The 13,798-nt window shown below is 41.0% G+C and overlaps 1 protein-coding gene across 6 annotated transcripts in view; it reads left to right on the forward strand.

Annotated features, from left to right (window-relative positions):
- PLEKHH1 (pleckstrin homology, MyTH4 and FERM domain containing H1) overlaps window positions 1-13,798 on the forward strand; it is a 53,424-nt gene that overhangs the window by 13,323 nt on the left and 26,303 nt on the right. For 5 of the 6 annotated variants that reach the window (XM_071809310.1, XM_071809307.1, XM_065839103.2 and 2 more), the window contains exons 4-10: window positions 999-1,148; window positions 4,380-4,463; window positions 6,051-6,132; window positions 8,876-9,885; window positions 12,208-12,286; window positions 12,914-13,002; window positions 13,554-13,704. In XM_071809310.1, the coding sequence (XP_071665411.1) occupies window positions 999-1,148; window positions 4,380-4,463; window positions 6,051-6,132; window positions 8,876-9,885; window positions 12,208-12,286; window positions 12,914-13,002; window positions 13,554-13,704 (1,645 nt within the window). Of the gene's footprint in view, window positions 1-998; window positions 1,149-4,375; window positions 4,464-6,050; window positions 6,133-8,875; window positions 9,886-12,207; window positions 12,287-12,913; window positions 13,003-13,553; window positions 13,705-13,798 lie in introns of those variants that run through there. The other variant, XM_071809311.1, reaches the window with a different exon arrangement.

A 13,798-nucleotide genomic window follows, 5' to 3' on the forward strand; every position in this document is an offset into this window, starting at 1 on the left:
AGTGCTCACATCATTGCCTGCGTTCTGTCTTCCTGGTTCCAAAGTCATGCAAAATTAGTGGTATCTGAAGTTGGTTTCTTTGCAGATTGGGTCACTCTGGGATGTGTTGGAACCAGACATTTTCCCATCATCAAATGCTACAGTTAGCATGTTAAAGTCAAGTCAGTGGAATTCCATTCACCTTTAGAAATGAAGTCTTATAATTCATTGCAATAATACAAGGTAATAATAAAACAGACTGATATATTGAGAGACATAGGCTTTGAAGAAATCAAAGAGGTTTTAAAATTTGCTAAAAAAACTGAAAGGCTTCAGCAACAGCCTGATTTTAGTGCTTTGAAATGTTTTCTGTGGTGAAGGAACATTACTTTGGTGCTTCTGCTGAGGTGAACTAGTGTTGGCACTGTAAGGAGCCCAAAGATAGACAAAGCTTCTGAAATATCTAACATGGTAAGTTCATAGCAGGTCTGGAGAAAAGACTTGTCAGAAAGCCAGAAGTTGCCAAAACATTGTCTAAGCTGGGGATAGGAGGAGGAGGAAGAAGGAACTCTGTAGTACATTTTCCTGTAAAAATATTGATCTAAATCAAATTGCCAGGTGTATATCTTGTTAGTAAAAGGCCTACCATGGTATTGTGAAGTAGGAAAATGTGGTGTACCTTGCCCGTATGTCTATGTAGACTATAGTGCCTGTATGGACCCTTTGACCAATAGTCTGCAAATATTTCATAATCCACGAAGTGTTTATCTGTTCATGGTTCAGTTTGCATCTGTTGCTGCTTCAGTATTACAAATGTATGGATGATGTTCTTTTGACACATGTGGATATAAGCTAAGTGTGACTTGAAGGTGTGGGTTGGTTTGGTTTTTTTCCTTCCTTTCCCGACTTCAAAATTTTGAAACCCATAAATACTTTGCTAGGGTCTTACTTGCCACTAAACAAGCAGCCCCTTCATTTGCATTGTTTTGTTTTTTGTCTCCCTCTAATTGTCATTACAGGTAAGACTTATGGAAGAGAAGATAAAACTAGCCGATGTGAAGACCAGTGAATCAGACAGCACTCTGCACAGGAAGTACCAAGAGCTGATGGACACAGTGCAAGGAAAGGAAGATCTGATAAACAGATTGGAGACACAGCTAGCGAGACAGGTAGATATTTTCTACAGCGAGACCTGTACCTTTCATGAGTTGGAGGGACTCTAATGTATGTCTCAAAAGTATGGATTATGTCTCCATTACATATTAGCCTCTCAGTTACCTTCAGATCAGCTGTAAAGTGATGCCCTGCTCAGTGCAAGGTCCTCTCCTTCCTTTCTCTTTTCTAAACTAAAGTTTTTGTCTGAATCACTTCAGCTTCAGTAGCCCTTGTCTCTTCATTATAGGAGGTTGGTCAATGTCCTTAAAGGACTTCCTTATGTTAGTGTTGAGACAGAATTGAGACCATAAATTGTAATGCTAGAGTCTGGTCACAGTGTTTGTCTGGCTTCCTAGCATATTGATTGCTCTGCAAAGTTGTTCTGTAGCCCATCTCTGACTCAGCATATGATGCTTCTTAGGAAGGAACTTTTCCCAGTCTTTAGCAATCCCTTAGCCTAGTTCATATCTTGTCCAGTGTCCCCATTATAAAAGAGCAGCTGTTTCCCGACAGGATAGTTCTTAGTTTTTTCCATTCTTAGTTGGTGGTAGGAAGGAGCTACATCTGTAGCAGGGCTTGTATTTTGGCTCTAGTAAATGCCTTGCCCTGTGGTCTTTATAATGTGAGGAATGAGGTATTATATGTTGTTAAGTATATTACTTTTAAATGGAAATAGCTCACTGGAATTTTACACAAAAAATACTTTTACCATTTGAGTTACATTTTACATTTAACTAATTATCACCTATTTCAAGGGCAAAATAAATAGGCAAGATGTCTGAACCTACTCAGACCAAATGTAGTGTGGAGGTCAGGCATCAGGTCTCTGTAATATTCTGGGTTTCAGGTCACTTCCCAAGACCACCTTGCTCAGGTAGGATGTAGATGAAGTTTCTGCATTTTGGAGGGGAAAGGAGTGTTTGGAAGGAGCTATACAATGGTGACCAAGGTCTAGAAGCAGCTCTTGCAATCAAAAATGGAAGAAATTCTGATTCACCCAAAAATTTGAGCTGTGATTTGATTAAAATCAACAAACACAAGTAGAAAAATCTTCTGGTAGTAGAATTTTTTAAATTCTAGCAAAAAGAGATAAAATGAGATTCTACACATGCAAGTTGAAGTTTGAAAATTTCAGACAAGAAATACTTTCTATTAAGATCACCGGTTTAGTTTCAGAATGGGATGGGATGGTGCAATCTACTCTAGGTGTACCTGCTTTAGCAGGTGGGCTGGACTAGGTGATCTCCAGAGGTCCCTTCCAACCCTAATCCTTCTGTGATTCTGTGATAGTGCTGGCTGGTCACTAAGGGTCCCTGTAAGGCATCCTTTTTGTTTTCACTGGGATGGGGAGAGTTGTGGAGTTCAGAGTGTTAACAAGAGAACACTGAGGTCGTGTCTGGAACACACAGTAGCATGGGACACAAAGAATCTCTAACTGCTTCTGGATCTTAAAGTGGGATAACTGCATCTGTGGGTGCTTGGGTGCTGTGCCTGAGTGACTTGGTTCTGCTTAGAGACAGGGCTTACTAAGCTCTGTGACAATGCTGTTGTCATGTCACTGTTCTACTTTAAGACCCTAAATAAAATCTTGGTGTTGCACTTCACCATGTAGCATAGCAATATTCTGAATCTTTTACCTCTTGGTCCCTGATCTGAAACAAGTTCAGGCCGTTAGGGATTCAAAAGTATTTCTCATGGGATGGATATTCAGAGGACTATGGTAGACCCACTACATGTGCCGTATTGTTTCAGACTAGTAGGCCCATTTAATATTTTTACTCCAGCAAAGGCTGTTTCCCCGTAGTGGGGAACACACAGAGCCATATTCAGGGGAGAAAAATAAAATAAATCCTCCTCTTGAAGCATTAGATTTGAATGCTTTTATTTCATTATACTCAGCTACAAATGTTACTGCTACCCATAATGCTGCCAAGGTCTATTTTAAAGTCAGCAAAGATCTTTGAATAAGAGCAGCTGTGGTGATGAATAGCATGTGGTAATTAAAACTAAGTGAAGATGTGGGGATTTCCTGCAGTCTACTGAGTATTTATGTGGTATTCATTAAGTCACCTTACACTCTTCAGTGTGAAAAATTTTAAAAGGGAGGGGGTGAAGCACTGACATTTTTATTATCATAATGATAATTTGTTCACATAGAGGAGTGGGTAAAAATCTAGTGAGGAAAGCACCAACTTCTACCAGAAGGTGTTACCTTTGTCCATTTAATTAGAGAAACCAGTGCTGAATGTGCCATGCAGAGTATGTTCCCCTCCTCACACCGTTGCTCCTGAATAGACTTCTCCTTGTAGTTGTTTAAAGCATTATGTAGATAGGAGACCTTTTAGTGACATTGCTTTTGGTGAAGCCACACAGGAGATGAACAGAAGGCTTCAGGTGATTGTGGTATCAATCTTCCAAAGGAAATTCCCAGAAAAGGAAAAAAACGCAGCTGAGAAAACACAGCTGCAAAAATTATATTGTAGCAATATTGCCCAAGCAGATACTTAAGCGTAAATGTTCATTGTGCAAATCAACAGTATTCCCATAACACCTCTGTGTGGACTAGAACCCGTTTCAGTGGATAGGTAAACATACAACCACTTACGCTATCTCAAAACCTCCTAGCAGGTCTTAGTGTTTCAAGGTCAAGTTTTGGAGCTTTTTTTATCCTGAGTCTGCTATCTTTCTTTCTCTAAGAGAATATTTTGTGCGTTAAATACATTGTTGGTATTAGTTTCCGTTTATGCACCTTTAAAAGTCTATACATCTGTGCGTGCAGCAATTGAATCTCTTTTCCTTGGAAGAATTACATTGGTTTATGCATCACTTAGAGCCACTGCTTAATTCTTATTAACCAGCCAACAATATGTGTGTGTGGAGGCTGGGGGAACACTACAGATGTTCAATAGCAAACAGCAACATTGCAAAAACATCTAAAATGGGAAAAGTTGCAGACTGTTCTCAAAAGAAACTGCGATAGGTGGGCAATCATTACCTGAACTGGATTTTGCTATTCCACAACAAAGTCTTGAAACAACCCTCTGAATTTGATTCCAGTGATCATGTAAGACAACTTAGAGCTTAATTTTTTTTAGAGGTCAGCTAAATAATAACATCCAAATAGCAGTCTTGAATCTTACCTCTGGAATGGGAGCTTCAATGTTTAAGTCACTCCTGATGCAGTAACTTAGTGAGGACAGTTAGTTATACTCTGCTAATAAATCTAATCTTTTTTTTTGGCACAGAAACAGCTGAGGACTCAGGAAGCCAAAATTGTTCAAGAGAAAGCTGCCAAGATCAAGGAGTGGGTAACATTTAAGCTGAGAGAGGTGAGTCTTTAGCTTGCTACCAGGTTTCAAGACCTATGACTGGGTTCAGCAACCGCCTTGCCAGTGGGCTCCTATGTAGTACGATAGTCTGAGGACAATCAGTCAGCCAGAGGCTCTTTGCTTATTTGACCCTACATATGCTTTGTTGCAGAGCTGGGGTCGCCTCTCTCACTGAGGGCTATTTACTGCTTTGGGCAAACTATAAGTGACTGTGAAGTCACTAATGCCCAAAAGCAGTCTCTGAAGAAGACTTACTACTCAGAAGCAGCTTCCACCTAGCTTTCCTCTGCCTCTCCCTTTTTTCTCTGGGTACAGTTTCTGACTCTTTTTCTGACAAAGCAGCTGTGACACAAACATGTATCCTTTGCTCTTCCTTAATTTGCCGTGTCTGACTAATGCCGTTTTCCTACTGCCCAGCATTTTCTCATGTCTAACTTCTCCCTCCTACCCATTCTGTGGACTTATGCCTCTATCTGGGCCTAATTCAATACCCACCTAGAAAACCTGAAAAATAGCAGTGGGTCAGCACACAGTTTTAAAGATGCAGTAACAGTTTACAACAAGGAATGGGTCTATTTGGTCTTTCCCTTTTATTCCAAGTTAAAGCCATATATTTCCCAGTTTATGCCAGAAAGGGAATTTTCTTGAGCTGGAATAACCAGTCTTTGTGGACACTAATTGTGTTACGATGTGACTCTGTAATCTCATTAGATTGCCTAGACAATTTACTGAGCTGCTGTGCTGCTTTTCTTCCATTTTCCTATATGAGATAACTTAAGGTGCATCTACATTCCTGACTGGTGCAGCACAAAGGAGGAAGCACTGGGGTTGACTTGGTGTGACCTGTGGTGAATCCAGGACTGTACAATCACATTGTGGCTTTAGTGGCAAGGAGGTTTGTGCCAGATGCTGATTCTAGGTGCATACCATGGGCAAGTGGATCACTGCTAACTGAAGGACGTTGCATCTGTGTTGCAAATGTGTTGCTCTGGACAGCATCATGGGTGCAATTTCAACTTTGATTCCATCAAGAGGGAAGCCTTTTTGGGTGCACTACTGCTGTGTTTAAGAATGTATCCTGAGTCACTTCAAGCAAAGACATGAGGCACATTTGCAAAGAATCACTTGTGCACTAATTGCAAATGTAAATGCACTCTTAATGGTTGGGGTTGATTTGTTTGTTTCTTCCTTTGGTCTCCTGGATCCAGGGGATCTCCTTATAAACACATATGGGGTGAGAGGAGGAAAACATGCTCCTCCTGGGTAATAGTTCTTCTGATTATCTCTTTCACGACAGTTATTTCTGGAGCAAGAGTAAATTATAAACAATAGCAAGGAAGGAAGATCTATTTGAGAAGTGCAAATAGTATATACAAAGGCTATTTGAGAAAGCACAGCAAAGTGTTTAAGTGGGTTATCCAGTGGAGCTGCTGAGGAGAAGGATTTCAAGGTGACTGGTAGGCTCACCCATCCTCTTTTTCTGTTCAGACACTTCAATGTAATAAAGATTAAGACGTTCTGTATAGTGGAACACAAGTGCACACGGTTTTGCATTATTTTTCAGTTTTTATTATTGTTGTTTCATAGCTTGAGCTAGAAAATTACCACCTGAAAAACTGTAATCAGAGACTGACGGAGCAAATTGAAGCCCTTCAGGATACATTGCAAGGTAAATGTGTTCACCTGGCATTGTAGCCAAGTAACCACTTCAAGAATGGAAGTCAGCATTCCTGGGTTGTATTTTTAACTTTGTTAGAAATTAACGCTTGTGACAGTGAGCAAGCAGTAGAATTGCTCTGTTCCTCAGTGGGTCCATTTTTAAGATGGGAATAACTTTACTTATCTGCCTTCAACCTTTAATTGGTTTCCCACTAGGGATTGAACACAGACCCCTTTTTTTCCAGAGTCTGCTTTTGTCATTAAAATAAGCCACTGAGCTCCTGAATTAAAAGCAGTCATGGAAATACATAGCAAAGCTCTCCATTCACCTCAGTGGTGCAGGAGTCTCTGAGGTATTTCAATTTATCTCCACACACAAATTATTCTTATCCCCACAGAACCTCTGCTGGCATGTGAGCTGAGTAATTGGGGGCTGTACGGGCCAAGGAACAGCTGCCTGGTCTGCCTTTAGAGGCTGGGTTCCTCTGTGCCATCAGGTTGGGTTGCAGAAAGCTGCTTACGGTGCTTGTGCTTTTTACAGTTCTTGTTTCGTGGATAGGTAGAGAACCTCGGTCCCCAGGGCTTAAAATCAGCACCTTTCATTGCAATACATTTTGAAGAGGAAATTCTCTCTTAACCATTTTCTTCCTGTTTTTTTAATGAGCTTGGTTTGGTCACAATAAGATGAGCCGGTTTCCAGAACTTCACTGGGCATGAAGGCAGGAGGCATTTCTTTCCTGCAGAAGTCTTTCTGGCATTCCTATCACTCCACAGCAAGGGAATCGGGCGAAATTCCTTCTAAATCCCACCATGTTTCTAGATAAATGCTTTATGACCGGGTTTTTCTCATCCCCTCTGGCTCTGGCTGTTTGCAAAAAGAGAATGGCTGGTAAGCTGCGTTAATAATCTGGTATTAAGTGTTCCCTGGATCCCGACTCTCTGGGCAGTAAACAGCTCTGCCCTCTCCTCATGTCCCCCACTAGTCTCACTGTGCCAGGCTGAATTCAGAGGCCTCTGCAGAAAGACAAGTCTCTTCTTTCTTGCCATGCTAATAGTAACGGCTTCCTCTGCTTCACCTCCCGTCACATGCAGGAAGCTGCAAAAAACCCCAATAATATTTAAAATGAATGGCGTCTTTTCAGTCCATGCTAATGATTTACCCCTGAGGCAGGGGAAAATGTGTGCCAGCATTATGTGTTAGGAATAGCTTTGTTAGCATTCAGTTCCTTGTGACTCAAGTGCCAAGGTCAGGCTCTCACGGTTGTCTTTTTCTCAGCTATGTTTCCAAAACCAGTTTTCCACCTCTCCACAATCAACAGTGATTTATTTTGCTGTTTGCCATTCCCTCTGTACTTTGTGTCTTCAGCTTGTTTCTCTTTCCTCGCAAGTGCCATTAGTGGTTAAGCAATGCCTGTCCAGTTTAGTGTTCAGGCAGCATTTTCAGTGATAACTGTGCAGAGTCACACTCACCCATATTTATGCAATTTCCAAAGCATCTTATGACTTGATTCTTTTCAGTCAGACAATATGTATGCCAAGGTCAGTCAAAATCATAAAGTGAAGTCACATCCTCTGCCATTTTAAGTTTTATCCGTACTTTCTTATACCCTAAGGCTGCTATTCAGCATAACCTGTAGAAGCGAGATCGTCTTTAAATCTAGTAAGTATGGAAAGGAAGAAAGAAGAATTATAAAGCATAGGTACTAAATAGACAAAGAACAATGGAGGCAATCTAGGATCTATCTTTTGTGTCATCTTCTAATATAGCAACTGAAGGGGCAGAGAAAAAAATAAACAAAGAAAAGGAAGTTTTTACACCGAAAGCATGTAAGTAACTGTTAGAAAACTTGTTGACAAAAAGCACTGCTGGTTAATATAGCACAAAAGGATAGCAAAAAGCTTTAGGGAAATTATTAAAAAGAGGCTAACCTCACTGATTGGTGTGATAGTGAAGAATGTTTCCATATGTATGCTGGAAGCCTCATCTAGGAATGGGAAGAACCATACCAGTCTATTTGTCTTAAATCACTGTAGGTCCATTGAAGTCAAAAGCCACACTAAGCAATTTTCTGGACACTTAAGATGGTTTTTGACAAAGCCTGGTGTGGATAGGTGTACTTCCTTCTCATGGCTGTTGTAAGAGAAGAGACATAATTGTGGATAGGTAAGAGTAAAAACCGCTCTATCGAGGTAGACTGAAAGCTTGCCTAGGTCTCCAGTATCCTGTCTCCTGGTTGGCTGTGGATGTTTCAGGAAAGATTGTAGAACATATTGCAAGTAGAGCTGTCCTTCTCTCCATGTACTCTTCCTGCTTCTGCTGTCAGTTTTAGAAAGTTCCTAAGACGGAACTTCTGTGTAAACTGTTATTTTTACCACTAATTAATTACTTTTTCTGTCCTATCTTTTAGACACCACAGCATCCTATTTCCTTTTTTGTTTGAACCCCCCCTGCCTTCCTTCTGTAAGTTTCAAACATGCTGCCTGATAATTTCATTAGGCAACCCTTAATTCCACTTTTGTAAGAAACAGCAATTAATAATTTCCTATTAATATTTTCTGTACTATTCCCAATTATAAATATAGAGCACTTCTGTTATACCTGTGCCCAACCGTCTCCTTTCCATTCTGTATAGTCCTAACCAGGCCAGGGTGCTATTGAAATACAACTGACATGTACAACTTACACTAGCAAGTAACATTTTAGGCAGTAAAGTATTTGAATGCCCTTAACCATCTGTTCTCTTCTGTCGTAGATATGACCAGCATTCCTCCTTTTGAATCTCTTTGGAGCTGTAATTTTCTGAAGTCCAGAACATCACAGGCCTCTTTTGCTGAGAATATAGACCAGAAATCTGTGCTCTTTGCACCTCATTTCAGACAGGTGTGTCAGACAGGATCTACTAAACGTGTCCTCTCTACAGCAAACATAGTCCTTGCCAATGACACCTTTACTGAGGATGAAGAGAATAAATCTCTGCTTTCCCAGAGCACACTGAAGCTCATGTCTGACACATCGAGATGGAATCTCTCCACAGAGAAAGATATATTCCCACATGTAAGTTCTGAACACAGGTTAGGGTGCTCTGATCCCACACCACTGGACCCTCCAGCTGAGGCCACAAGAATCCTTGAGGCTTTGACTTTCCAGTCATCTTTGGAAGGAAAACATAGCACTGTGAGCGCCTTGCAACACGTGGCTTTGGATGGCACCTGCTTCTCTGATGATCTGTGTGCCAGATTCCGCTCCCACCAGCTGGACTCCTCTTCTTCTGGAGAAATAATCAGCGTGCTTGAGAGCCGTCTCCAAACTGCTGAACCACCCTTGGTTGTGTCAACATCAGCTGTTACAACCCATTCCTTCTGTCCAGGGAGGGAATGCAACCTTGGCAGTAGTATGACCTTTCCAAAAATACGAACTCCTAATACACCAAGAGACAGTATCCAGCTAGCCAAGAGGCATTACAGCCAACCACAGCCAGGGGCTAATTCTTTCCACCATGTAATGAGCTTAGAAGCTAGAACCTTCCAGCCTGTAACAGACTCTCCAGTCTGCCATGGGCAAGTGAAGGAGACAGACATTGATGATGATGGAGTACTGGAGAAGATGGAGACAGAACATGGTCTGGTGAGGGAAGAAGCTGGAGTGTGTGAGGAAATCAACCACTTATCTGCAGGGCAAAGAGAAGCTGTGAGTTTGGAGGCTGGTGTTCTTGACGCAGGAGGTAAACCGCCCACACCACCACTGCACAGATTCCCATCATGGGTAAGAAATGCAAAGACAACAGCCTGAGAGATGGTGTTTATCTTTGGGTAGCACCCAGTAGTTAGGTTACAACAGTTCTTGGTCTCAAGCAATTGTTTCCTGTGGACATCAGTCGCATTTCTGAACCATCTAGTCTGACAGTTCCAGATCATAGGATGTGCTCATTCCAATGACAGTTTTTTTTCTTCTTTTCTCTTTATAAGGAAAAAAATCTGTGAAAGAAAATATTACTCAAGAAATATAGGAATAAAAAGAAAGTCAAGAGGTGCTGCATTGTATTTTATGCTTATGGGTCATCAAAATTTAATCCTTTGTTCAGTTGTCATGTGTTTAAGATTGAAAAATGAGTTATAAATGCAAGTAAATGGACCAGACCAGATAGTTTCAAGGTCAGAAAAAGCTGTGAATGCAGGAATAGATACATGGATTAGAACTCAGCATTCCTGTCTCATGGTATACTTCTGCCATCAGGAAAATTTTGTGAAAACCATTGGTAAAGTGAATATAGATGTCCTACTGCTTACTTTACATGACAGAGAAGCCTGTTATTATCACTTTCAGTTACTTCTTGATGGAAATCAATGTAGTATAGAAAGGGATAATTCCATTATTTTCTTTTGCTTTTTTAAAGGCATAAGCAAATAATTGGTTTATTGAAGGGGCAAAGTCAAGCACTTATTGTTAGTCCTTACGTTTTATAATTCTGTTCTATGAAAGCTTGACATTATTTGTGATCTTTGGCTGTGTCCTTTATGATACCAATTTAAACCCCAGTGTAATCACAGCCATTTTTCCAAAATAATCTTTTTGCATTCAGTCCGTAATATGGAACTGTGCTCGGTATGAAGCTGGATAGTGTAGTAAAAGAAACTGCAGTTTTCAAGATGTCTGTTTTATTTGCTACAGAAGTCAGAAAGGTGTCATGAACAGTGTACTCACTTGAAACAAGGGAAATAGTTTAGAATAATCGGCTACTATTCCTTTCTCTGATCTAGAGTTCCCATGTAAGGTTCTTCTAGGCACTTAAGCTAAATTTTTTGCAGGTGATTGTCAGCTCTACATACACCTTCTGAGTATCTAACTTGAGTTTGACAAGTAAATTTGATTAGAGAAGCACTGAGCGCTTCTTTACTGCAACTGTATTCAGTTGTTGTAGTTACAAACAATGATATATGATGCTAAATTCTCAAAGTCAGATGTTCTGACCTGTTGAAATGGGTACTCCAAAGTTATTAGGTACTTCAAAGAACATATGTTTGCATTCCTCTTCTGGAAAATAGCAAAAGCACCCATTAATGTCCCTCCCAGGGTTTTAGTAAATTTTTTTGATAATGTTTATGAAGCATTGCAGTATTATAGTCAAGAACACCACAGGAAAAAATCCATTATTTTTGATTCAGACCAGAGTCAAGTAAGTGTATCCGAGTAAGGCAAATTTAAGTATATCAAACACTAAAGCATGAATAGAATATTAAATAGCAGCTTAATCAGTAAGACATGTCCATTATGTGCCCTGGACAGGAGGTATGTGGGGAAAAAAGGTACATAACCTTTCATTAGAGACTAAATCATAATGCATATACATACAGAAATACAAATTCTGTTGTTTCTGGTTTTGGTGTACTTGACTCTGCAGTCTTAGGTACTCTCACGTATATGTAGCGTGCGTGTTGTCTGGTAGTGACTGGTTCTATGCTTCAAGGAGCAGCAAGAGGATTCCTAGCTTTGATTTATATCCATTTTAGACTGGCTGATGTCTTAGTCATAACATTGCATTTGGTTTCAGATTTGAGTTCTCCCCTTGGAATTTTTATCAATTTGTGAAGCACTTGGAAATCCTTTGAACTGGAGGCTCCATATGTTGTTGTAACTGAGACACAGGCTTATCGAGATCATTCCAGGCATTTCTTTCATTCCCTTATCAGAGAATGGGAATCCTTTGCAGTTGGTGACTGAATAAGTTGTCCTGGTTTAGGGCTGTTCTTTTTAATACATTGCTGATGAAATGGAAAAAACCCAGCTTTTTCCAAGCTGTGATATAGTAGTTTGTTGATAATTGCGTGTAGGGGTTCCAGTCTGTGGATGTCATCTTGGTAACATTTATAAACCATGCCTGTTGTGATTCAGGGAATTGCACACAGATGCAAATTTCCACTAATGGTCATTGATCTAACATCTGGTGTAACAGAGCAATCTTTCTTAGGAAGCACTTTCTTCCTGCCCGAAGCTGTGATTGTGATGTGATTCTGTGACACGAGCATTTATTTTTGCAGGAATCATATTTTTGTCTGACTATTGTTGTTCATGGTATTATTGTTTCAGGAGAGTCGAATCTATGCTGTGGCCAAGTCTGGCATGAGGTTGTCTGAGGTGGGCGCAGTGAATGATACTTCCAGCTGCTGTAAGTTCTAGACAAGATCCATCCTTCAAGGGAGTTTACAGTGACAGTATGGGACCTGAGCTTCTGGCTATTCACATTTCTTCATTTTTTTGCCTGTTTTCAAAGTAAATTTGATTTTGCAGATAGCTCTGATAAATAAAGGAGGGACGGAGGATACATCTGATCTCAGGGATGGTTGGTGCTGGGCTGTTTGAGCCCCCATATTCAGTGACATCTTCAGGGACTCCATTATCTCCTTCCTCACTTCCACTGATACTGTTCTGCTTCTGCATGTCTGCACCCTGCTTTTAGTCTGTGATTCACTATCACCTTCCCCTGTTATGGCTACTACCTGTTTGGACATGGTGCACTGGGTTGCCATTGTACCATGGGGAGCACAGGCTTGACAAGATGTCACAGGCTAAATGGAGGGAGTGTTGCAGCTGTCTCTTGGAGTTGTATGTAGCTAATAATACATCCCCTGGCCTTTCTGAGGACAAACTGTCTGGGATAGCAGTCCTCCATTATTTGATGTTCCAAGAGACTACATAAGTTCTTACATGCATACAGGTTCCTCTCTGTTAAAACCTTCTAGTGTTCACCAGTTTGCATTATTTGAACTCCTTCTGTCTCTTTGAATTTTTCCAGTTTCCAATTTCTCGTGTTCAACTTCTGGGCCATTTACCTGTCTCATCTACAGAAATGTCACAGTGCCAGTCTACACTACGCTGAAGGGGGTAAGGAGTTACCTCACTTTTCTTCTTATGAAAAGCGTGGTCTAGGGCTGCCAGTAATTTGAGAGAGAGTGGGATAAAGCTGTACAGTGAGGCAAAGAACATTAGAGAATGCTGGGAAGTACTAGACACCAGAAGAATGCAGGAGTAGGAGATGATAAAAGTATCTAGGAATACAGAACATTGCAGAAGTTGCAAGGAGGAACTGAGAAAGCTGCAGTGTGCACTATGAGACTGTAGAAATCTAAGGGTAATAGTGGCTATAGCCAAGAGAATGAAATGAAAGAAAGCTCTTGAGAGCTTATGGGGTAGCATGGGGCTTGTGAAACAATAGGAGGGTGTAACCGGAGGAGAACCAAACAGATCAGACTAGAGAGTCCAGTTTGGAAGTTCTCAGACCAGAAAGGGAGGAAATGAGGAGCCCTGGGAACCGCAGTGGGCAAGGCAGTGAGAGAGTGAAGGGCCTATGTCGAATGTTCTGTTTCCTTATTGAGCAGGGATTGTCCTGGGGAAACTCCTCCTTTGCATGCTGACCATCCAAGTCTGTTTTCCAGAAAGCCACACAGATCAGCAACGTGCCTTTCTTAGATGAGTCTTCAGGCTCTGATGATGACTGTGGCTCCCATGCCAGCTTCAGGACTTCTACTGCTGGATCTGAGAACAGGAAAGCCAGCATGCCAGGCAGTCCTCGTGCAGTGAAGAGAGGTAAAGTGGGAGTGTTGCTACTGATCAGCATGAACTCTGTCCTCAGGAGTGAGGCAGGATGTCCTGAACTGCATCATCAGGGACAGACGAACGC

This window comes from Patagioenas fasciata, chromosome 5, assembly GCF_037038585.1.
Source record: "Patagioenas fasciata isolate bPatFas1 chromosome 5, bPatFas1.hap1, whole genome shotgun sequence".
NCBI lineage: Eukaryota > Metazoa > Chordata > Aves > Columbiformes > Columbidae > Patagioenas > Patagioenas fasciata.